This window comes from Cervus canadensis, chromosome 29 (assembly GCF_019320065.1).
Source record: "Cervus canadensis isolate Bull #8, Minnesota chromosome 29, ASM1932006v1, whole genome shotgun sequence".
In the NCBI taxonomy this organism is placed as follows: domain Eukaryota; kingdom Metazoa; phylum Chordata; class Mammalia; order Artiodactyla; family Cervidae; genus Cervus; species Cervus canadensis.
This window is the reverse complement of record NC_057414.1, coordinates 7,269,787-7,294,150: the sequence shown is the minus strand read 5'-3', so window position 1 is coordinate 7,294,150 and position 24,364 is coordinate 7,269,787. Positions and strand designations below refer to the sequence as shown.

At 36.8% G+C, this 24,364-nt stretch overlaps 1 protein-coding gene across 1 annotated transcript; it reads left to right on the top strand.

Annotated features, from left to right (window-relative positions):
• The first annotated feature begins 22,832 nt into the window (after positions 1–22,832).
• LOC122431427 (60S ribosomal protein L21-like) lies at positions 22,833–23,315 on the top strand. Its single transcript, XM_043452736.1, has one exon. It carries the CDS (start codon positions 22,833–22,835, stop codon positions 23,313–23,315), a length of 483 nt encoding a protein of 160 aa, XP_043308671.1.
• The last annotated feature ends 1,049 nt before the right edge of the window (positions 23,316–24,364 follow it).

Genomic DNA, 24,364 nt, shown 5'->3' with positions numbered 1-24,364 from the left:
CACCCAGTTATGTTGGTGAGTCCAATATAGCAAAAGGGGCTCAGGTAAGACGGCCATTTGTTCAGCCATTGTGCACATTCGTTTATGACCTCACATTGCTTTTAATCACCAAATGAGATTATCAGTTGTATTTTTATAAGATTATTACTCTGTGAGTGTAAACATTTTAAAGAGAATAAAAATTCAAGTATAAATGGCCTTAATTCAACACAGCTCAAAATCTTGGACTGAGCACTGTGGTGCTGAGAGAGCTCCAGGAAAATTCCTCTAGCTCGAGGAGAAAGAGCTGGAGGGGAATCTTAACACAGAGGAAGAATGCAAAAACCCCTCACGTTTTTCTTTTTTCCCTCCATTGTCTTGTAACCCAGTTTCCAAGCAAGCTTGTGGGGGAGGGGATGGGGGTAGAAGACAAGCAATAATGGAAACTCACAGGACCCAAGATTTTAAAGGAAGGTAAATGTCCTTCCCCTTCAGTACAGCTGCAGTTCCAACAGGATGGTACCCATACCTAAAGGAGGGCAATGGGGAACCGAAAAGTACTGAGAAGGTTACAGAAACAGAGGTGCTTGGAGAATTGACCCCATAAAGTTATTTATGATCTCTGGGCTCAAATCCATGCCACAGATGTGTGAATCTGATACAAATCAATAGCATACTTAAGACTTTGAGAACTGAACTAAAGGACAGATCACTGCCCAGGTCCCAGGCTGTCCACTGGGTGGTGCGCACAGGAAATAGATGCAAAGCTTTCTATAGTGGTTTTGAAATCGAAATTGACTTTGAAATTTCAGCCCACAGAAGGAGATTTGGAAGTTGCAGCATGAACCCTTTATCAACTAAATTACCTGCTAAACAACTAAATTACCTGCTAAAACAAAAACATCAATATTTCCCATTGACTTTAAACAAGACTCACAGTCTCAGAACATATATTTTCAATGTCCAGAATTCATTTGAAAATTCTATGGCATTGGAAGACCCTAAGAAAAGACAATCTACTTATATCCATGTTAAGATGACACAAACACTGCAATTATCATTAAATGATTTTAAAGTATCTACTATAAAAATGACTAACTGTAAACATTCTTGAAATAAATTTTAAAGTAGAAAAAATTATCAAAGAAAGGTATTTAAAGCCAAACTGATGGAAACTTGAGAACTGAAAGATGCAAATACTGAAATTAAAGAAAAACCCCACTGGGTGAACTCCATAGCAGAATGACAGTTACAGTAAAAAGAGTAGGCAAACCTAAGGATAAATTAATAGATGTTACTGATGAAACCAAGAGGTTTTTTAAAAGACCTTTAAAAACAAACAGTCTCAGGAACTTGAGAGACAATAACAAAGGTCTAGTATAGGTGTCACTGAAGTTACAGAAAAAGAGAATATGGCGTAGAAAAACTACGTGAAGGAAGAGTGACTAAAAACTTAGAAGATGAATAAGGTAGAAATCCATGCATCTATACTGATGAAAGAAAGAGGGAGGGAGACAGACAAAGAGACAGAGAGAGAGAGAGAGAGAGAGAGAGAGAGAGAACATGAGAACGTTCTTCTGTAGAAGGCAAAATACTATGTGTAGAAGGAATGATGGCTTTCAATAATCAGCAAGTGCTAACACTAATAAGAAAAAAGCTTAATAAGGAATCATTACCTCCAAAACCTCCTTACAAAATACTTGTTTAATTACAAAGAAAATAATGCCAACTTTACAGTGGAGAAATTTGATAGACAACTTCTTAACCAAGTGATTAATGTAATATCACCATAACTGGCATAATTATGACAAAGAAAAATTAAGAGAGAAAAACACCATTATCTATGGCAAGTGTTCATCAGATCATTGCAAGACAATAACCCACACAGGATATCTAGATGTTCTTCCCTTTTACCGCTCTTCACTTGGCAAAAAACCAAAAAAGAACATTCTTATAGAGATGAAAAAAAGGTGTTCTTTCAAGGAACAGCAGAAGTGCCTCTTGTCAGCAGCTCTTAGATAAAATGCAAAATGAAGCTGAATGGAAAGAATTAGAATCAAGGAGACCAGGTTTATATTTTAACTCAGTTACACAGTAGCTTTGTGGTTTGGGAAAAGTAAGTGAACTTCTCAGAACTTCACTGTTTACATTATGAAGTGACTGACACAGTAATTTTTGAGAAACTAATGAAGTAAAATATGTAAAACTGCCAAACACATCACCTTTCATAAAGTTGAGAAAGTAACTGAATTAGTTGGATATGGATACCATGAACTATTTCCTCCATAGGGATGAGAAGAAACTCATTTTGGAGGACTTGGGAAAGTTTCCAACAGTCATGAAGGAGGTCTTCTCTGGCCTTGGGCAAGACAATGTACTAACTAATTAAAGAGCAAGTACATGAGTGTGTGTGCTCAGTCTTGTCTGACTCTGTGATCCCATGGACTGTAGCCCACCAGGCTCCTTTGTCAATGGAATTTTTCAGGGGATCTTCCCAACCTAGGGATCAAACCCATGGTTCCTGCCATGTCTCCTGCATTGCAGGCAGATTCTTTATGATGAGCCACTGGAGAAGCCCTAAAGAGCAAAAGTATGGGGGGAATAATGATTTCCAGAACTTCAAGAATGAAGTCATTTCTAAAGACTGCAGTTCTAAAGCCTGTATTAATCTCTGTTCCCTCTTAAAACTCTACTAAAGTAAGGGTAAAGAAATGTTTTTGAAGACATCCAACCATGAGAATAAAGATGTCAGGGGACCCGAGAACAATAAAACTATGAAATCTGAAAAACAGATGAGCAAGGTAATATTGGCAGCAAACCAGAGAAAGCTACCTCCTGAGTTGAAAGTAGGCTAAATATAGAAGCAACTTAATTTTCCTTTCAGGACTCACTGAGGGCTCAAAATTTGGTGGCCCTATTATCTCTAGAAATAAAGAAAAAAACAGGGCTGAAATCACCCAAATTGTCTGAAAATATATTTGATAAATTCAACTCCAAATCTCATCTCTTATTCTCCACAGTGAGAAAACCATTTATTTCCATCCCAACAAACTGGCATTCTTCTGAAAATATGATACAATAGGTTTCCAAACTGGGGGAAATCAAGCACAATTTAGGCTTGATTTCAGTAGAGAGAGTACTAAGTGAAAATCCCCATACTAGATTTTGATAACCGTGCCTTCTTGTCTCATTCGACTCCCAGAATTCTGGCAGCAAGTTTATGTTCTATAAATAAGAATAAGCCAAGCTAGTCTGTGGAACATCACTGGAGATATGTTAACATCAGAGTTCACCCAACTAATCAGAGTATAAAGGTCACTTTATTATGGATTCCAGAGAAGCCAAGCTTGATTCATTCAAACAGAGTTCAATCATTTCTCTGAGGGTTCCAATTATCCCAAAGAACAACATGGAGCACACAAATAATGAAGTTTAAAAATGTTTGGTTATTTTACCAAGAAGACTGAAAAGTCAAGAATATTTGTAAGGGAGCATTTACTGTGTTGGATGGTGAAAACCAAATTGCTCAAAATGGAAGTTAAAAAGTGAAAGGGTGGTACATAAGAAGATGGAATAGACTGAATAAGGTAGAAGTCTCTAAGTGGCAAAATCATATTAGAGTGAGTATATTGAAAGAAAGAAGCTCGAAAGGCAGGATACAGTAGAGAATAAGATTCTTAAAATTTTGCTTTGGGAAGTATTGTTGAGGGTGGTGGCATGTGATATGGCCATCACCGTGGTGAAGCTGGATTTCATGGGAAAGGGGAAACTATGGTTGTAGTTGATGAGGTCATGTTGCATGTGACAGACATTTAACTATCTTAAGCAAACCCAAACTATTTTAAGCAAAATACAGGTCATATCGCCTCATACTAAGAAGCTCATGAATGCAACTAATATCTGGGAAGTGTCCAATAAATGACATTAAATTCAGACACACTCTGCTCTGCTTTCCTCTTGCTGGATTCATTCTCAGGCAGCCTACTCTCAGTAAACATGTATTGATTCAATGGATAAAAAATAAATTGTATCAACTCTCTTCCCTTTATTTCAAAATGTCTTTTTCTTACTCTAGTGCTTTCTCTATTTATCAAAGAAATGGTGTACATCCCTTTTTCTTTCTAAGCTTAAATTCTACATGTGTAATATAAAGTCTCATTTCTTCCCAGAACCTCCAAAGCTACCTTCTGTAAATCACCCACTACAATCTAAGCATAACCCCCTCTACTTGATCCTTCCTTGTAGAAACACACAAAATTTTATACTTTCCTGTCCTAAAAACAAAAACAATTTTAAAAGCTTCTCTCAAGGCTGCTACTCCTTCCCACTCCCATTCTCTCTTTTTCCTTGTCAAATTTCTGCTAAATTCAGTCTATATTAAACACTTTTCCCTATTTTATATTTTCCCAAAAACCTCTTGCAATTCAACTCTTAATCCCAAAAGTCATGAAATTGCTATTTGAAAAGTCAATTATGATTTTCCACACGTATTCTATAGTCCAAGTCTGATCTTAGCTTTCATTTCATGACCCCAACCAGGCTTATTAAGCTTCTTTCAAAATTTTATCCTTAATATCCTCACAAATCCATCTCCATATTAACTCACTGATTTCTGTCAGTGGTCCTCTCAATTTCCCAAGAACACAGATGGAAAGTCCAGAGTCAAATGGGAAGAAACCTTTGTCTTCCTCCCTCTCCACAACTTACCAGTCACTAAACCATCTCATTTTTTTGTCTCTTGCTGTCCCTCATTTTCCTTTATCATTCCCAATGATTTACTTAAAACTCCTTGTGTAGCAACCAAACAATTTTATTTACCACACTTTTCCAGATCGAATTCTCTTTTCAATGCATCCTTCACAATGCCACAGATCTACATCCTTAAGGACAGTCAATATTATATCACTCTTCTTTATAAACATCTTCCTTGGCTACTTGTTTCCTAAAAAGCAAAATTTTCAAACTCTAGCGGATAGTGTTTATATTGTAATGGATTTTCCTCAGCTGCTATAGTGAAATGAAAAGATTATACAAAGTGGAGTCAGAAGACCCAGTCTCAAATCCAACTCTAACATTTTCTTTTCAATAATACTTTAAAAATTAACATTGTATACATAGAATATCTATAAAATATGCATGCAAAGAGTTGACTCATTGGAAAAGACCCTGATGCTGGGAGGGATGGGGGCAGGGGGAGAAGGGGACGACAGAGGATGAGATGGCTGGATAGCATCACCAACTTGATGGACATGAGTTTGAGTAAACTCCGGGAGTTGGTGATGGACAGGGAAGCCTGGCGTGCTGCGATTCATGGGGTCGCAAAGAGTCAGACATGACTGAGCGACTGAACTGAACTGAACTGAACATAGAATATCTATAAAATATGCATAAGGTTTGTAGCTCAGCTGATAAAGAATCTGCCTGCAATGTGGGAGAGGAACTCTGGTTTCATCCCTGGTTTGGGAAGATCCCCTGGAGAAGAGAAAGACTACCCACTCCAGTATTCTGGCCTGAAGAATTCCATGGACTGTATAGTCCATGGGGTCGCAATGAGTCGGACATGACTGAGAGACCTTCACTTTCACTTTCAAGAAAGACAGTTGAGAGCTGAGGGTTAACTTGCCAATATCGAGCACTTAGAGGCCCACTTGCCAGCAAAAAGAGCTGGTCTTCTGCCAAGTTCCACAGAAGCTGACATGACCAGGTGCTTAAAATAACCAGTCTTGGTCAATAACAAGCCTTATCGGTAACTCATCAAGTGAGGTGAGATGCTCGAGCTCTCCCAAACACGAATACTTAGATAACAGGATAAGGCTGGAGACAAGGTTACACAGCATCACATCCTTATTATATCTCAGCTTCTGTTCACTCTACAGAAAAGGACCAGGAATTCCCTAATAATGTGGCTTCAAAGCATCATCACCGAGGGTCAAGGTCCCTCTCCTGCAATCTGATGTCTGGTCCTGCCAGACGGCTCTGCACTGCCTACAATGTAACGGGAACCGTGGGACAGGCACACTTTCTACTCTTCTGTCAGCATGACTCTTCCCAATAAAAACTGCCTCAGCAAGTCTGATATACACTGCTTAGGCATCTGTCCCGATTGCCTGAAAGCCATGCCATAAATACTTATATACTCCCAATTCTGTTCTACTGCCTTCCAGTTGGAATACTTCTGAATGTCACATAACATCTTTGGACTTCAATTTCCTTACCACAGTAGAATAAAAATACATTTTTTAATAGAATCAACTAGATTCAAAATATTGTGTTAGTTTAAAGTGTACAGTACAGTGACTGAGTTATTTTTATTCTGATTATATCCCATTATAGGTTATTACAAAATATTGAATATAATTCCCTGTGCGGTACAGTAAGACCTCGTTGCTTATCTATTTAGCACATAGCACTTTGCATCTGTTAATCCCATGCTTCTGGTTTATCCCTCCCTCTCTCCCTCTCCTCTTTGGTAACCAGAAGCTTGTTTTCTATGTCTGCCAGTCTACTTCTATTAATAAATTAATTTGTGTTATTTTCTAGATTCTACACATAAGTGATACTGTATGATATTTGTCTTTCTCTGTCTGACTTAATATGATATCTCTAGGTCTATCCATGTTGCTGCAAATGGTAATATTTCATTCTTTTCTGTGACCGAGTAATATCCCCTTATGTGTGTTTGCATACATACATGTATTACGTCTTCTTAAGCTACTCACCTGTTGATGGGCACTTGGATTGTTTCCATGTCTTAGCTACTATAACTAGTGCTGCTGTGCCCATTGGGAGGCATATATCTTTTCTAATTAGAGTTTTCATTTTTTTTCTTGATACATACACAGGAGTGAGATTTACATATATACAATGTATCTATTTTTAGTTTTTAAAAGAACCTCCATACTGTTTTCCATATTGGTTGCACCAATTTACATTCCCACCAACAGTGTAGGAGGGTTCCCTTTTCTCCACACCTTCTCCAGCAGTTATTATCTATAGACATTTTGATGATAACCTTTCTGTCATAATAAGGTATCATCACATACCACTGTGAAGTGATGTTTCATTGTGGTTTTGATTTACATTTCTCTAATAATCAGTGATGTTGAGCACCTTTTAACGTGCCTATTGGCCATCTGTATGTATGTTTGCTTTGGAAAAATGTCTCTCTAGATCTTCTGCTCATTTTTTATTGGATTGTTGGTTTTATTCAATATTGAGTTTTAGAATTAAAATGCTTTCGTGACTAAAAATTATAATGTATGAAAGTGTCAATTTTAGTACTTATTACAAAGTTAGATTCAAAATGATTTTTGAATTGAATAAAATTTAATTCTATAAAATATTTTAGGCTATCAATAAGGGAAATAGAGTTTAATCAAGAAAATTAATGGACTTTTTAAATACAGGAGGTCAGAGCACACCACATTAATCAAAGGCAAAGAACATTATCTATCAAGGTTCTTACTTTCACTGACATTAATATAAAAAAAACAAGGAATTACTTGTACTTATGCACAAGAGACATAATGAAAAGCTTTCTTTAAAACATACTAGAAGGTCATAACAGGCGTTTATGTTACATGCATTGCTCCATGTTCAGAGTTCTTATCTTCTGTAAGCATTGTTAAACCAAAGTGTCAAAATCATATGCTACCTGAATTAAAGAGCTACTTTTTTAAGAAATAAACTTTTTTTTCCATTAAGAACTACTGTCTGCATTGCCTGGGAAAAGGATTATGAGGGATACAGATATATGACAAAGCTAAAATGAGTCATGCTCACGAAAAAAATAGCATGGTTTTCCAACTTGATTTATAGACTCAAATGTAATCCTAATTAAAATCCCAACTGGTTATTTTGTGGATATTGACAATCTGCTTTTAAAGTTTATATGGAGAGGCCAAAAATAAATAAATAAACCTTCCAGAATTGCCCCAGGATAGCCATGACAATATTGAAGGAGAAGAACAAAGTTGGAGGACTGATACTACCCAATTTCAAAACCTACTGGGAAACCACAGTAATCAAGACAGTATGACATTGGACAAAGAATAAACAAACAGATCAGTAGAAGAGAACCGGGAGCCGAGAAATAGACCCCATAAATATAACCAACTATATCAGACAAAGGAGCAAGAGCAATACAAGGGAGAAAAGCTAGCATTTTCAACAAATGGGGCTAGAACAACGGGACACGCACATGCAAAATAAACAAATAAATAAATCTAGAGAGAGAACCCACAACTGTCATAAAAATTAACTGAAAACAGATCACAGACCCAAATGTACAAGGCAAAGTGATAAAACTAAAAGATACACATAAGAGAAAACCTAAATAACTTTGGATATGACAATGCCTTTTTATATACAACACAAAGACATGATCCATGAAAAAAAAATTAAAAACAAGCAGAATTTAAGTAAAATTTAAAACTTCTGAAAAGACAATGTCAAGAGAGCAAGCCATATACTGGAAGAAAATATTTACATAAGACATATCTGACAAGGGACTATTATCCAAATTACATAAAAAAAGAACACTTAAAACTCAACACTAAGAAAAAAATTCAAATAAATAAAATGGATCAAAAGCCCTAACACAAACCTCACCAAAGAAGATCTATAAATAGAAAATAAACATACAAGAAGAGGTTCCACAGCATATATTATCTGTGAAATACAAATTAAAACAATGATGATATACCACTGTGCACCTATTAGAATACCCAAAATCCATTAGCACTAACAACATCAAAGCTAACCCAACATTTAGGGAAAAGGGTATGGTCATCCTTCAATTCCTCTTTCATTCTTTCTCACTGCCCATGATGTCACAGCTGAAAAGCGGGGAAAGAATTTGTTTTGTTGGTGGTTTCGTGTTTTTTCTTCCATGTTGACTCACCTCCCGAGTTACCACTAACTAGCCATCAATGCCTGGTGTGTGTAGGTATTCAAGTTTGATCCTTTCACAGTCCTTAGGTGGGTTCTTTGTGGGGTCTCTGTGGACCTCTGACCTAGATATCTATTTTACAGAGTATTTCGTGTCGCATCTGGATTATTTGCAAGAGCACATTCAGGATGTCTCTAGCCTAACTAGTTTTCACGATGCTCACTTATCCCATGGAAAATGTCCCGCTGTTTACCATTCTGATCTGTAGTGACACAGACAGACTCAATGGTGCTGACAATTAAGGCTACCTACAAAAGTCTCTACCTAAAGAATTCTCTAAATTGGCTTCTCCAGGTATTTATATGTGTCCCCTAATCCAAAGAGCATATATTAACCTCTCTCTAGACAAATTTCCAATCATGTCCCAAAGAGAAGAACTACAGGGCTCTATTCATTAGCATCAAGCTATATAGTGAGAGGTCAATCATCCACTTTTTGCAGCTATTTACAACTTCTCTGAGTGGAATTCTTGAAAGACTTCTTACTTAGCTTTGGAAGAATATAAATATAAAGGATTTTCTCTATCCCATTAATATATTCAAATTTCTAATCACCTCATATGATCTAATGGGGATACTGTGGATGAAATTCATAAAAGTCTTATATACTAGTGAATTATGTAAGGTATTATCTGAAAAATATGTATTATCTTTATAATGTGGTGGTACACTAATGGAGTGTACATTAGGGGAAGTACACTAATATTACCTTGAGTTTTACATTTGAAATTTCACCTAAAATTCTGCAATCAAGAAAATTTGCATTCTACAGGTTTTTTTGGTTTATGAATAAGAACATCAAGGATTAGATTTAATAACTGAAACCACAGTATAGACAAAAAATGGATACTTTATGATGAGGTTAACTTGAATACAATTACAAAATATACATTGTGCACTCCTGGTATTAATTTCCAGCTCTTTCACACTGAGAACAAACACAAACATATCCAAGTATAGTTAAGGGAACTCTCAATCCAGGTCTTTATCTTCTTCGGTAGCTACTATTTTGTACTCTAAATCATCACACAATGCACTCTATTTCCTCAAAAGAATTGCTTCTACTTAGTAACCAGAGAATGATAGCACTAATGAAAAATTACCACATCTAATTATTCTTGAATCAAGCTGTCTCTGTATCAAACATAAATTATGTTGTTTTTCTCTAGTGCACCTAATATATTGCATATTCAATTCAAAAAAGAAAAAAAAAGACAACCCACTGTCAATTTATCTGGCTTTCTTATTACCCTGGTCTGAGAATGGTATTTCTTTCTTATGTGACTCTTTTCTTCCAAAATATTTACTATAGATCTTCTCAGCACAGTATCTTTCCATTTTGTCTGAGTTTGAGGCATGGTCTTAGTCAGTTTATGCTGCTATAGGAAAGGTACCATAGAATGAGTGGTTCATAAACAACAGAAATTTAATCCTCAAAATTCTAGAGGCTGGCTGAGACTTCTAAGGTCAAGGCACCAGCACATTCAGTGTCTGGTGAGAGCCTGCTTCCTCTCTCACAGATCGCTATCTTCTCGTTTGTGCATATAAGGCAGAAAGGGAAGGGAGCCCTCCAGTGTCTCTTTTATAATGGCTCTAATCTTGTTCAGGAGAGCTCTACCCTCATGACCTAAAAGCTTACTATAAGCTCTGCACATCCAAATACCATCAAAATGAGGGGTTAGGACTTCAATATATGAATTTTAGGATGACACAAACCTTCAGTCTATGGAAGGTACCTTTCACTCTGATTTTTGGTAGGAAAATAGCTTCCATTTTGGGGCCTCCAAGGTGGCACTAGAGGTTAGGAATCCTGCAGGAGATGAAGGAGATGCAGGTTCAATCCCTGGGGTGGGAAGAGCCCCTGGAGGAGGAAATGAAACTCCACTCCAGTGTTCTTGCCAGGAGTATTCTATGGACAGAGGAGTCTGGTGGGCTACAGCCTGTGGGGTTGCAAAGAGTTGGCCACACAGGAGCATCCTAGCACACATACAGATCCCATCTAGACCTTACATGAAAGTATCTCCTCATCTCTGAATTTCATTTCAATACCTCCTTCTTAAATGGATCATTTTTCTTCATCCATTTGAGTTTTCCTAACTCGTAAAAGCCAAGCTTATTATTTTAACTACTCAAGAACTTTATAATATAATTCAGTTTATAAGATATAAAAACATGTGGAGTCTGTGGTAGATTGCATAAATTTGAATTATTTGCCACAATTTCCTGCATATACATTCTTTTGCAATAAGACTTTGAAGCTCTCTTCATCAAAAGGTGGTACCCATTTCTCTAATCCTTTAATCTGGTTATGCTTGTCACTTGTTCTAGCCATTAGAATTCTGCAAAAATGATGTTGTGCCAGTTCTGAGTCTATGAGGCTATGCATACAACTGCACTCTTTCTTACAAACCTACTGTACCGATTAAGCTGCTTTGTGATGAGACATGGTAGTCCAGTCAGTCCACAGGTGCAGATGAGAGCAAGGCAATTAGAAGGTAAAGGAGATCATCTTACACCCATGAGCCTAGCACTAGTCTGGCAGTTGAAAAATTACTAAATAATTACTAAAAAATTATTGAATCTTGATGAGACCAGAAGAATCCAGATTAGGAAAAAGCTCAGCATAAAGCTCAAACTGCCCAATCACAGAATCTTGAGCAAAATAAATCATTGCTTATTTTAAGATACTAATTTTTGGTATGTGCTGTGCTATGCTTAGTCACTCAGTTGTGTCCGGCTCTTAGCAACCCCATGGACGGCAGCCCACCAGGCTCCTCTGTCCATTCGGATTCTCCAGGCAAGAATACTGGAGTGGGTTGCCAAGCCCTCCTCCAGGGGATCTTCCCAACCCAGCGATGCAACTTTACTGACTTTTACTGACTGAGCCACCAGGGAAGCTCCAACAACATTCAAATAACCCATAGGAAGGCAGGGAAATTAAAACAAAGAAAGCAAAATGGTAACAACCAAAAAATACATAAAATAAAATGGAACAAATAGAGAAACCAGAAATAGACCCACAGAAATATACATAACTGATTTTTTTACAAAGGTACAAGAGCAATTCAATGGAGGAACAGTAGCCTTTTCAACAAATTATGCCAGAACAATTAGACATCTACAGTAGGAAAAAAGAAAAAAGTCCTACACATTTTCCTGTAATTAATTTAAAATGAATCATGGGATTAAATGTTAAAGGTATAATTATACAACTTTTTTTTAATCACAGAAAGTCCTTGGGATCTGAGGTTAGAAAAGGAATTCTTAGACTTGACACCAAAAGTACAAATCATAAAAGAAAAAACTATCAACTGGATTCATCAAAATTATCATCTTTTGCTCCAAGAAATACTAAGCTAAGAGGATGAAAAGACAACAATAGGAGAAACATTTGCAAGATGTTACCACTGAAAGAGATCGGGTAAAGGGCACACGAGATCTCTCTGAATTATTTCTCACAGTTGGATGTCATCTACAATTAGCTCAAGAGAAAAGTTGTAATTTTTTAAAAGTTATATAAGTATTAGAAATTGCAATATAGATATATTATTATATTACAGGAAATTATATCTATATTACAGGAAAATCTATTGTTATGGCAACCAGTTGATTTTGTGGCTCCTTTTAAGACCCCCATGCTCTCTGTATTTGAACCTGCTTCTTTCATAGAAAGAGCTTGATCAACTAAAACTGTCCTTCTCAAACTCCTGCTGACTATATACTCTGTCACCTCTGTTCTCTTTGTTTGTATGAGTTGCTGAAGATAATTAGAAACTTCAGTGGCCTCTGTGAGAAAACTAATAGCTCCCCAAACTAGTTCCTCTAAGAACATTCCCTTCCTGTTGCTTCTGCTCCTCCTTCTTTTGTTGATCAACTTTTATCTTCCCTTCATCTCTGAATCTGTAGATTTGTCCCCTGGTCTGGGACGTGCTTCAGGAGCCAGAGGAAAGAAGAGGGGTAGAGTTAGGGAAGGCTTCAGAGAAGTAGGATCTGATCTGCCTTTTGAAGAAAGGAAATCTGTGAGAAGGAGTGCCTCATCCAACATGGAGAGTCAATCTTATTGGAGAAGAGAATTTGTACAAGAAGGTAGACTAATAAATTTAATTTCTTCGAAGCCTCATCTTTTGTCATATCTTTTCTTTGTACCTCAAACTCCCTCATATATTTCTCTCATCTTCCCACCCCCTTCCCCTCTGACAACCACCCATTTGCTCTTTTCCTCTTTGTATATTCTTGCCTCTTTTGTTGTAGATTACTTGACCATATAAATGTAGGTTCATTCTTGGGCTTTCTATTCTGTTGCATTGATCTATGTTTCTGCTTTTCTGTCAGTACCATGCTATTTTTTGGTTATTATTTTAGCTTTGCAGTAAAACTTGAAATCAGGGAACATGATAATTACATCTTTGTTCTTTCTAAAGATTGTTTTGGCTATTTGGGGTCTTTTGTGCTCTCATACAAATTTTAGAATTATTTGTTATATTATTATAGGAAATGTCATTAGTATTTTGACAGAGATTGTACTGAATCTGTAGATTGCCTTGGGTAAACTTAACAAGATAATTTTTCCAACCCATGAGCATAGTATATATCTTTCCATTTGTTTGTGTCATCTTCCATTTCTTTCATCATTGTCTTTTAGTTTTCTGAGTACAGGTCTTTTACCTTCTGAGTCAGATCTACTTCTAGGTATTTATTGTAAGGACTTAGATATGTGATATATTACACTCTTTAATTTCTCTGCTTATGATACAATCAATTGTTCACTCTTATTGACAAGGTCATTTCTATAATTGTCCTCTCTTAAAGTGAAAGTGAAGTCCCTCGGTCATGTCCATCTCTTTGTGACCGCATGGACTGTAGCCTGCCAAGATCCTCCATCCATGGGATTTTCCAGGCAAGAATACTGGAGTGGGTTGCCATTTCCTTCTTAAAACAAGAGTAAATACTGTATAGGCTTAGAGGGAACATATTTTTTTCAATAATATATTCAGCAAGTGCAATGTGAATAGAATTATCATAGCAAGAGGAAAAATATCTGTGAACACCTGAGTAAATAATGATTACTTATGAAGAATTACCAAGTAATTCATAACATTTCCATTTAAATTTCCAAAAATCAGAGTATTTAAATTTCACTAAGAAAGTTAAATAAGACACAAAATCAATCAATGAAGGCAGTAAGTAAGCACATGGAGAGATATATAATAATGTGAAATAAAAATATCCTGAACCCAACCAGTTAGGAGGCAGTTCAAATTAATGAAGAAGTATGTGTTTTTAGAGAAAATAATTAAACAAGATTTCCCTTTTAATAGTTCTTATACAAATTATTTAACTACTGACCTCCAGTTTTCTAATCCACAACATGGGGATGGGTTTAGGGAAGAATAAAAATGGTGCACATAGTTGCTAGTACATAGTAATTGCCCAATAAATAAATCTCCTTTTCCCTAAAATGCTCTGAAGTTATGGTGCATCTTTAACCTAATTCAACAAATATTTATTTGACCATGAGTATCTGTAAAGCAATGTATTCAATGTTTTTCATATTATAAGGATTAAACTGCTATAAATCATGCCTTTAAGATTTTTGCATTGAGATAAAGATGGCACATTTATATTTCTGTGATTTCATATAAAAGTTCAAACAAGTTCTAGGAGTTGATTCATTCTGCCATTTCAGCCTTTTTATAGCTTCCAGTCTTGTATTATAGAGATGAGAAAAACAAACATTTCTCAGACTCAGCTTCAGCAACAGTTACAGTACAGCAGATAACTTGGTTTCTACCAGTAAGACACACACTGCCATCATTTGGATGCAAAAATTACCAAGCTGAAGGAATTGGTATTTGCTGATAATCATGTTTGGAGAAGGAAATGGCAACCAACTCTAGTACTCTTGCCTGGAGAATTCTATAGATGGAGGAACGTCGTAGGCTACAGTCCGTGGAGTCACAAAGATTTGGATCATGGTAAGGCTTTTTAGATGGCAAATACTGAAAGACATTTAGTGTATCTGGGATGACTAAAGTTGAGTCCTAGGATCTATTTATCCTATCATAGATGAGATTAGAAGTGACTGCAGCCACAGTCAAGTATTGTTCTTGACTTCCCTGGTTCCAGCTGCTTATTTTTCTTGGCCCATTTTAGGATTCTGTAAGCTATTTAACATCCTTTAATATGAGATCTAGTGTTGTCTGTCATCCACAGGTTAGAAGCCTGACAAATACAAATATGGTGTGTTTTATTGTTTCTTGCCTTTACTTAAAGCTCTTAGGTAATTACACGTGTGCTATGGACATTCAGAGGAAGCCAATATGAATTACTGTGCAATTCCATGTTCCCTTGTTTTCTAGATTCAGTACATTCTCCATGATATGGAATGTGGAGAGACTAAATTAGGCACAAAGCTACAATTGCCAAACAATATTCAGTGGTAAAAAGCAGAAAATGGTCCTATGGAACATTTTCAGAGTACGAGCGGGAAGTGAATATTATCACTGGAAGAGCTTTGAAGTACTCTCCTCTCAATGCTCTGAAACTCAGAACCAGGGTTATGACTGAGAAATTCAAAGATAAACAGAAAGAGATGTAGAGGAAGTAGAAAAGCATATCCAGACCTGATTTCAAAGCTCCACCACACTTACTGTCTGGTCATCCTTAGGAAAGATAGCTTACCTTTCTGGACCTCAGTTTCATCATCTTTAAAACTAAGATAAAGATGATGGTAATAAGGCCTATCTTTGATTAAATGTAATAATACATACAAAATATTTTTTACAAAGGCTGCCAAGTTTTATCATCTCATTAATATTATTATTCTTATAACCACAAATTTTTAATAACTATTGCTATTCAAGGTACAAAGACAGGTGTAAAAACTAAAATTATTTTCCATCACAGTTTCTTTTTTTTGACTGTAAATTGCTGTGTTTATTTATTATTTGTTATTTTTACCTGCTTTATTTTTTTATTTTAACTGGAAGCTAATTACTTTACAATTTTGTGGCTGTTTTTGCCAAACATTGACATGAATCAGTCATGGGTGTACATGTGCCCCCCTGTCCCAACCCCCCCCAACCACCTTCCTGCCCATCCCATCCCTCTGGGTTGTCCCAGTGCACCAGCTTTGAATGCCCTGTTTCATGCATTGAACTTGGACTGGTCATCTATTTCACATATGGTAATATATATGTTTCAATGCTATTCTCTCAAATAACCCCACCCTTGCCTTCTCCTACAAGTCCAAAAGTCTGTTTTTTATATCTGTGTCTCTTTTGCTGTCTCACATATAGGGTCAAAATTATCATCTTTCTAAATTCCATATACGTGCATCAATATACTGTATTGGTGTTTTTTGTTTTTTAATTTTCTTTTTTAATTAATTATTTTTAATTGGAGGCTAATTACTTTACAATATTGTAGTGGTTTTTGCCATACATTCACATGAATCAACCGTGGATGTATATGTGTTCCCCATCCTGAACCCCCCTCCCACCTCCCTCCCCATCCCATCCCTCAGGGTCATCCCAGTGCACCAGCCCTGAGCACCCTGTCTCATGCATCAAATCTGGACTGGCAATCTGTTTCACATATGATAATATACATGTCTCAATGCTATTCTTTCAAATCATCCCACCCTCACCTTCTCCCACAGAGTCCAAAAGTGTGTTCTTTGCATCTGTGTCTCTTTTGCTATCTCGTATATAGTGTCATCATTATCATCATTCTAAATTCCATATATATGCATTAATGTACTGTATTGGTGTTTTTCTTTCTGACTTACTTCACTCTGTATAATAGGCTCCAGTTTCATCCACCTCATTAGAACTGATTTAAATACATTCTTTTTAAAGCTGTGTAATATTCCACTGTGTATATGTACCACAGCTTTCTTATCCATTTTTCTGCTGATGAACATCTAAGTTGCTTCCATGTCCTAGCGACTGCAAACAGTGCTGCAATGAACCTTGGGGTACAAGTGTCTCTTTCAATTCTGGTTTCCTCAGTGTCTATGCCCAGGAGTAGGATTGCTGGGTCGTATGGCAGTTCTATTTCCAGGTTTTTAAGGAATCTCCAAACTGATCTCCATAGTGGTTGTACTAGTGTGCATTCCCACCAACAGTGTAAGAGGGTTCCCTTTTCTCCACACCCTCTCCAGCATTTATTATTTGTAGGCTTTTTGAAGGCAACCATTCTGACCGGCATGAGATGGTACCTTATTGTGGTTTTGATTTGCATTTCTCTGATAATGAGTGATGTTGCACATCTTTTCATGTGTTTGTTGCCATCTGTATGTCTTCTTTGGAGAAATGTCTGTTTAGTTCTTTGGCACATGTTTTGATTGGGCCATTTATTTTTCTGGTATTGAGCTGCATGAGCTGTTTGTATATTTTTGAGATCAATTCTTTGTCAGTTGCTTCGTTTGCTATTATTTTCTCCCATTCTGAAGTCTGGCTTTTCATCTTGCTTATAGTTTCCTTCGTTGTGCAAAATCTTGTAAGTTTAATCAGATCCCACTTGTTTATTCTTGTTTTTATTTCTATTACTCTGGGAATTGGTAGAGGATCTTGCTGTGATTTATGTCAGTGTTCTGCCTATGTTTTCCTCTAGGGGTTTTATATTTTCTGGTCCTATATTTAGATCTTTAATCCATTTTGAGTTTATTTTTGTTTATGGTGTTAGAAAGTGTTCTCTTTTCATTCTTTTACAGGTGGTTGACCTTTCCCAGCACCACTTGTTAAACAGATTGTTTTTTCTCCATTGTATATTCTTGCCTCCTTTGTCAAAGATAAGGTGTCCATACATGCATGGATTTATCTCTGGGCTTTCTATTTTGTTTCACTGATCTATATTTCTGTTTTTGTTCCAGTGCCATACTGTCCTGATGACTGTAGCTTTGTAGTATAGCCTGAAGTCAGGCAGGTTGATTCCTCCAGTTCCATTCTTCTTTCTCAAGATTGCTTTGGCTATTCGAGGTTTTTTTGTGTTTCCATACAAACTGTGAAATTATTTGTTTCAGTTCTGTGCAAAATACTGTTGGTAGCTTGACAGGGATTGCACTGACTCTATAGATTGCTTTGGGGGGTATACTCATTTTCACTATATTGATTCTTCCGATCCATGAACATGGATCCATATTTCTCCATCTATTTGTGTCATCTTTGATTTCTTTCATTAGTATTTTATAGTTTTCTATGTCTAGGTCTTCTGTTTCTTTAGGTAAATTTATTCCTAAGTATTTTATTTTTTTTCATTGCAATGGTGAATGGGATTATTTCCTTAATTTCTCTTTCTGTTTTTTCATTGTTAGTGTATAGGAATGCAAAAGATTTCTGTGTATTAATTTTATATCCTGAAACTTTACTACATTCATTAATTAGCTCCAGTAATTTTCTGGTGGTGTCTTTAGGGTTTTCTATGTAGAGGATCATGTCATCTTCACACTTCAAGAAGAGTTTTACTTCTTCTTTTCCAATCTGGATTCCCTTTATTTCTTTTTCTTCTCTGATTGCTGTGGCTAAAACTTCTAAAACTATGTTGAATAGTATGGTAAGAGTGGCCTGTTTGCTGTGGGTTTATCATATATGGCTTTTATTGTGTTGAGGTATGTTCCTTCTATGCCTGCTTTCTGGAGAGTTTCTGTTATAAATGGGTGTTAAATTTTATCAAAGGCTTTCTCTGCATCTATTGAGATAATCATAAACCAGCTTTTCTATTTACTAGCTGTGTGCTTTGTGGCAAATTAATTTCTGTGGTTCAATTGCCTGTAAAATGGGAATAATGATAATACCAATGTAAAGTCTACAGTGAGAAAACACAAAAATGCCAGCACATAGTTCCAACTCAACAGCATTAGCATTAAGACCATTTCATAATCTTCTGTACAACAGAGATATACATTATCCCCTCAGTTGTCTTAACTTGTGAAATGAATATCATTGTCCTTGTTTACTAATTACCAGAAACAGACTTTGAGCAAGTATAAATTATTTGCACTAGGTCACTCAGTCAGTAAGAGGGAGTATACGATGTAAATCCAGGTCTCTAAATACTCTTTGCACTCTAACCCAATGCAAATAATTATAATACTTTTAGATGGGATAAATATAGACCTGATTTTCTGCCTAGAAATCAAAGTTAATAGGCTCAACCTAAAATATTTTAAAAATCTGACTTTTTATGAATTATCCGTGTCCAAGAGTCTAATCACACCATCTTTACCTCACATTTTCCCTAGAAATCTCATTTAATCTTTATTAAAGCTCTTTGAGTTAGGTGCAACTGATATTATTTTACAGATTAGATAACATAGTTTTATAAGGGATTATCTATGATCACATAGCAGGCAATGATGGAGTAAGTATAATGTTTGCAAAGCTAACATTCTTTCCAATCCACAGTGATGCTTCAAGAGAGAGGATGATAACTTATATACAGAGGATGGTGTAACAGAAGGCTATCAAGGTGGGATGGGCTTTCCAGGTGGCTCTAGTGGTAAAAACCTACCTGTCAATGCAGGAGACATAAGCGATGTGGGTTCTATCCCTGGGTCGGGAAGATACCCTGGAAGAGGTAATGGAAACCCACTCCAGTATTCTCGCCTGCAGAATCCCATGGACAGAGGAACCTGGTGGGCTGCAGTTCATAGGGTCACATAAAGTCAGACACGACTGAAGTGACAGACAGCACATCAAGGTGGGAAACCAGCAAAGAGTCTACAATGTGAATACTCGGTTTGGCAATAAGCCAGAAACCCAGAGTTTTAAGAGATTAACTTCCTTGTACAACAGAAACCCAGACAAAATGGTAAAGCAATTATGCTGCAATTAAAAAAACAAAGTAGCACTCGTACAGAAACGAGTTCTTAATAAGTCAGCAGACTTTTGAATGTGATAGAGATTCCTGAGACGACTCCTTGCCTAAAGCCAAAACTGTCCCTAGAAACTTGGAAAAAACTTTTAAGAGTTGTAGATAGTGGTTCAAAATGTTGTGGGAGTGTAGAGAGGCAAACTGTTGTATCAGACCATCAGCAGGTCATTTGTGGCCTCACAGCTTCTTCCAATTTGTTATTCCAATTGTTTTATTATCCCTGATTCCCCAGGGATTGGGGAACTAGCCTATAATATACCCAGCACTACATCAAGTGGTACTAAGGAGACATACATAGAATTAAAACATAAGACATTCATAGAATAAAACAGAAACTCTGTTCCAAGGAATGTTTAAATCCAATGTGAGAAAAAGACTACACACATGAAATGATCAGACATGAAAAATATAGTTAAGGTACAAAAGCTTATAGAACAGATTATAAGCCTCTGGGGAACCAGATCAACAACCAACCAGATTGTTCTATAACTGCTGGACATGTTGAAAGGTTTTAAACAGATGATTGAGAAAATCATATTAATATTTCAAATAATTAAAACCAAATTTAATTAAAAAGTTATGTAGTTTGTTTTAAAGTTGAGTTCAAATATCATGATGACATTTTTGGCTTTGATGTGAACTGCCATTTTAAAACAGAAAAGGAACATAAACCTTTGAAATAAAATTCAATATTTCTCATTATTATTACTATTAAGTTTTTACTGTTCCCTTATTTTCTTTGCAGTCATGAGGGTATGCTAAGCTGCTTCAGTCCTGTCCAACTCTTTGTGACCCCATGGACTGTAGCCTGCCAAGATCCTCCATCCATGGGATTTTCCAGGCAAGAATACTGGAGTGGGTTGCCTTGCCCTCCTCCAGGAGATCTTCCTGATCCAGGGATCAAACCTGCATCTCATGTCTCTTGCATTGGCAGGCAGGATTTAAAGATGATGCTATTAATTAGTTTTCAAAACACTTTTATACATTAACTTAATGCTTTTTTACTAAAACCCTGAACTTGGGTAAGATACCCAACCTTGAGAGTCCCTTGGGCTGCAAGGAGATCCAACCAGTTCATCCTAAAGGAAATCAGTCCTGAATATTCATTGGAAGAACTGATGCTGAAGCTGAAACTTCAATACTTTGGCCAACTGATGTGTAGAACTGACTCATTTGAAAAGACCCTGATGCTGGGAAAGATTGAAGGCAGGAGGAGAAGGGGACAACAGAGGATGAGATGGTTGGATGGCATCACTGGCTCAATGGACATGAGTGTTGGTGATGGACAGGGAAGCCTGGCATGCAGCAGTCCATGGGGTGGCAAAGAGTCGGACATGACTGAGGACTGAACTGAATGACCCAACCCCTCAGGCTTAGGTTGCCTACCATACTCTGAATGAAGGGGTTAACAATAAAAGACAGACATTACTGTTGATATTAACTATACAGTTAATACATACATACAGAATAAAGTTCTCATCTCTCACATGGTAAGTAATTAGTAAACAGTAGCTGACCCTAAATCTGAATTCTCAGTACTCCATTTTTGGAGCTGAGGCTTTAATTGGCTCAGTATCCTGACTTCTTTTCCAGAACCTCTTTCTTTACAGTACACTTGTCTGACAATCATATACCAAGAAAGAACTGCTCCTCAAACAACTGCTCAGCATAAGTCGGGATGCCCCAGTGCAGATGTAAAGAGGGAACAGGCAAAAAATGCTTAAAAAGTCTTTTCTGATTTTCAGTCTCAAGTGGGATACTAAATTATTTTACTTTGCATTTATTTGATTCCTAAGATAGTTGGTCATTTTTTCAAAAAATTTACTACTCACTTTTACTTCCTATTTGGATAATTACTGGGGTTAGCTTTTTAGTTGTGAAGGAAGCACCATAATTTAATAACAGTACTAAACAGAAGTGCTTCAAGGAATGTCATAAGAATAGATTCATGAAAGATGCTTGGGATTTGAACATGCACAGAAGACAATGGAAATATAGTTTTATTTTTCCTTTCCTGTTCTTTGTTTTCATCATATCTGACGTGCATAGTTTCCTTATTTCCACTTCTCTTTTTTTCCACAGGTAACCAGCCTGTCTTCTATTTGTAGGCTAATATTTTTTGGACTTTATTAAGATGCATTGTAATTGCAGTCTCCTTAATTGCTGCCTAATTGGTTCCTTCCTCCCCTTGGTGTATTTTTCATGCATTATTAAATTCCAACTGGCTTTCCGGAATTCATTTCGCATTCCTTCCAGACAGCTCTTCCAAAGTGAAGCTGTGTGTGTCTTCGTCCCTCGGTCACCCAGGAAAGAGCACTGGGGGAATTGAGAGGATCCTTGGAAACTGCATGCTTCCTGCAACAGTATCTAGCATCCCAGTCCTTCACTGCCATTCACAAGTACCCTAACCAGTAGCAACTCAGTCAGTCAGTTTCTTAAAGCAGGTGCTATTATTCCCATTCATCAAAAGAGGCATCTAAGGATCAAGGAGGTTAAATATCTTTCCCAGAGTCGAAAAGCTGTTTGGGGATTCACACCTAAGTCTCCGACGTCCTGTGCTCATCCCACCATCACTAGCTGCTTGTGTACAAAACCAAGTGGCAGGCCTATACCCAATTAACCTCGTTAGCTCTTCTACATATTGCTCATATGATTTTTCTTTTCTATCTATGAAGTCTTTCAACAGGGAAAATGGATCACAGAAAGATTAATTCATCTGAAGTCAGAAGGTCTGATTTTTTTAGTCTAACCAGCTGCAAAAGCCACTAAACACAGCTGATCTTCAGTTCCCCCATCTGTAAAGCTAATTCTTAAGATTTATTATGTCTCCAATATGTGTGAGTTACATTTACAAAAACGGTATTGCTAAGAAGTAAGAGGTCATCAGGCTATATGACTTATAAGGCTCAGTGCTAATCTGGGTTTTATTAATCTCCAAGTATCTTAAAATGGAGTGCCAGCAGACTCTCTAAAGACTTAATGCCTGAAGCTTTTCAGCCGGAACTGCCATCTTTCAGTAACTCGCCCAAATGACCAACACAAAGGGAAAGAGGAGGGGCACCAGCTACATGTTCTCCAGGCCTTTTAGAAAACATGGAGTTGTTCCTTTGGCCACATACATGCGAATCTACAGGAAGGGTGATATTGTGGATATCAAGGGAATGGGTACTGTTCACAAAGGAATGCCCCACAAACGCTATGATGGCAAAACTGGGACAGTCCACACTGTTACCCAGCATGCTGTTGGCTTTGCTGTAAACAAACAAGTTAAGGGCAAGATTCTCGCCAAGAGAATTAATGTGTCTATCGAGCGTATTAAGCACTCTAAGAGCCGAGATAGCTTCCTGAAATGTGTGAAGGAAAATGAACAGAAAAAAAAGGAAGCCAAAGAGAAAGGAACTTGGGTTCAGCTGAAGTGCCAGCCTGCTCCACCCAGAGAAGCACATTTCGTGAGGACCAATGGAAAGGAACCCGAACTGTTGGCGCCCATTCCCTATGAATTCATGGTCTGATGGGTGTAAAAATAAAGACCTGGACCGCACAAGTATTTCTCTTAATTGAGTAGAGGTGTTGTGTCCAAATTCAGTGGGTGATGTCTTTTCAAATTTAGTGTTTTTTCTTCCTGAAAGATGTAACATAGTTTGTTGTGCAGTATGCTCCATTTTTTAATAAACTGCCAGATATTATTTATTTTAAAAAAAGACTTAATGCCTGAAATACTTTCTGAAAAAAATGGTAGAATTAATAAACTAATAAGAATCTCAAGCCAGCCAATAAACAATAATCAAGATCCATTCTGGAGCTCTGGGGAATTTCAAATTCTAAGGCCACTTTTTGTTTATTGTACTCATATATATAGGCGCTTGCCAGGTGGCCCAATGGTAAAGAATGCATTCCAGTGCAGGAGACACAGTTCAATGCTGGGGAAGATCCCCTGGAGAAAGAAACGGCAACCCACTCCAGTATTCTTGCCTGAGAAATCCCAAGGACAGAAGAGCCTGGCAGGCTACAGTCCATGGAGTCACAAAAGAGTTTCACATGACTTAGTGACTAAACAACAAGAATTCATATATACATTAGTATATATTACATGAATAAGTCCAAAATGCCATTAAACTCTTGTACTTTAGAATTCTAAAACTACATCAAAACAAATCTGAATCTATTAGTAATTCTTAGTTTTGCCAAGTCATGAATTTAAATTGCACATATGCTCACCCAACTGTGAAAGCAAGTTACTTAGGTAGCATGTTTAACCCCACTCTCATCTAAAATCAACTTTTTTTGCATATGTAAATAAGAGCTTCTTTATAAGGAAAACCATATTCTAAGCTGGTATTGAAAAATTTACAGCTATCTAAGAATATATCTGGTGCTATTGTAGAGTTCCATTTATTGAGTAAATTTTACCACTGCCTTTTCCATGATATGGAAAAGAAAAGAAATAGGAAGCTATACCAAGACTAACAAATATGGAGGATCCATACAGATATGCTACAAAATTTCTTATTAGGAAGGTTAGTGCTAGTGACGGTAAGAATAACAGCTATCCCCCCCAGAG

Coding starts and splice junctions, on each gene's coding strand:
- LOC122431427 (XM_043452736.1), top strand. CDS start 22,833: ATGACCAACACAAAGGGAAAGAGGAGGGGCACCAGCTACATGTTCTCC.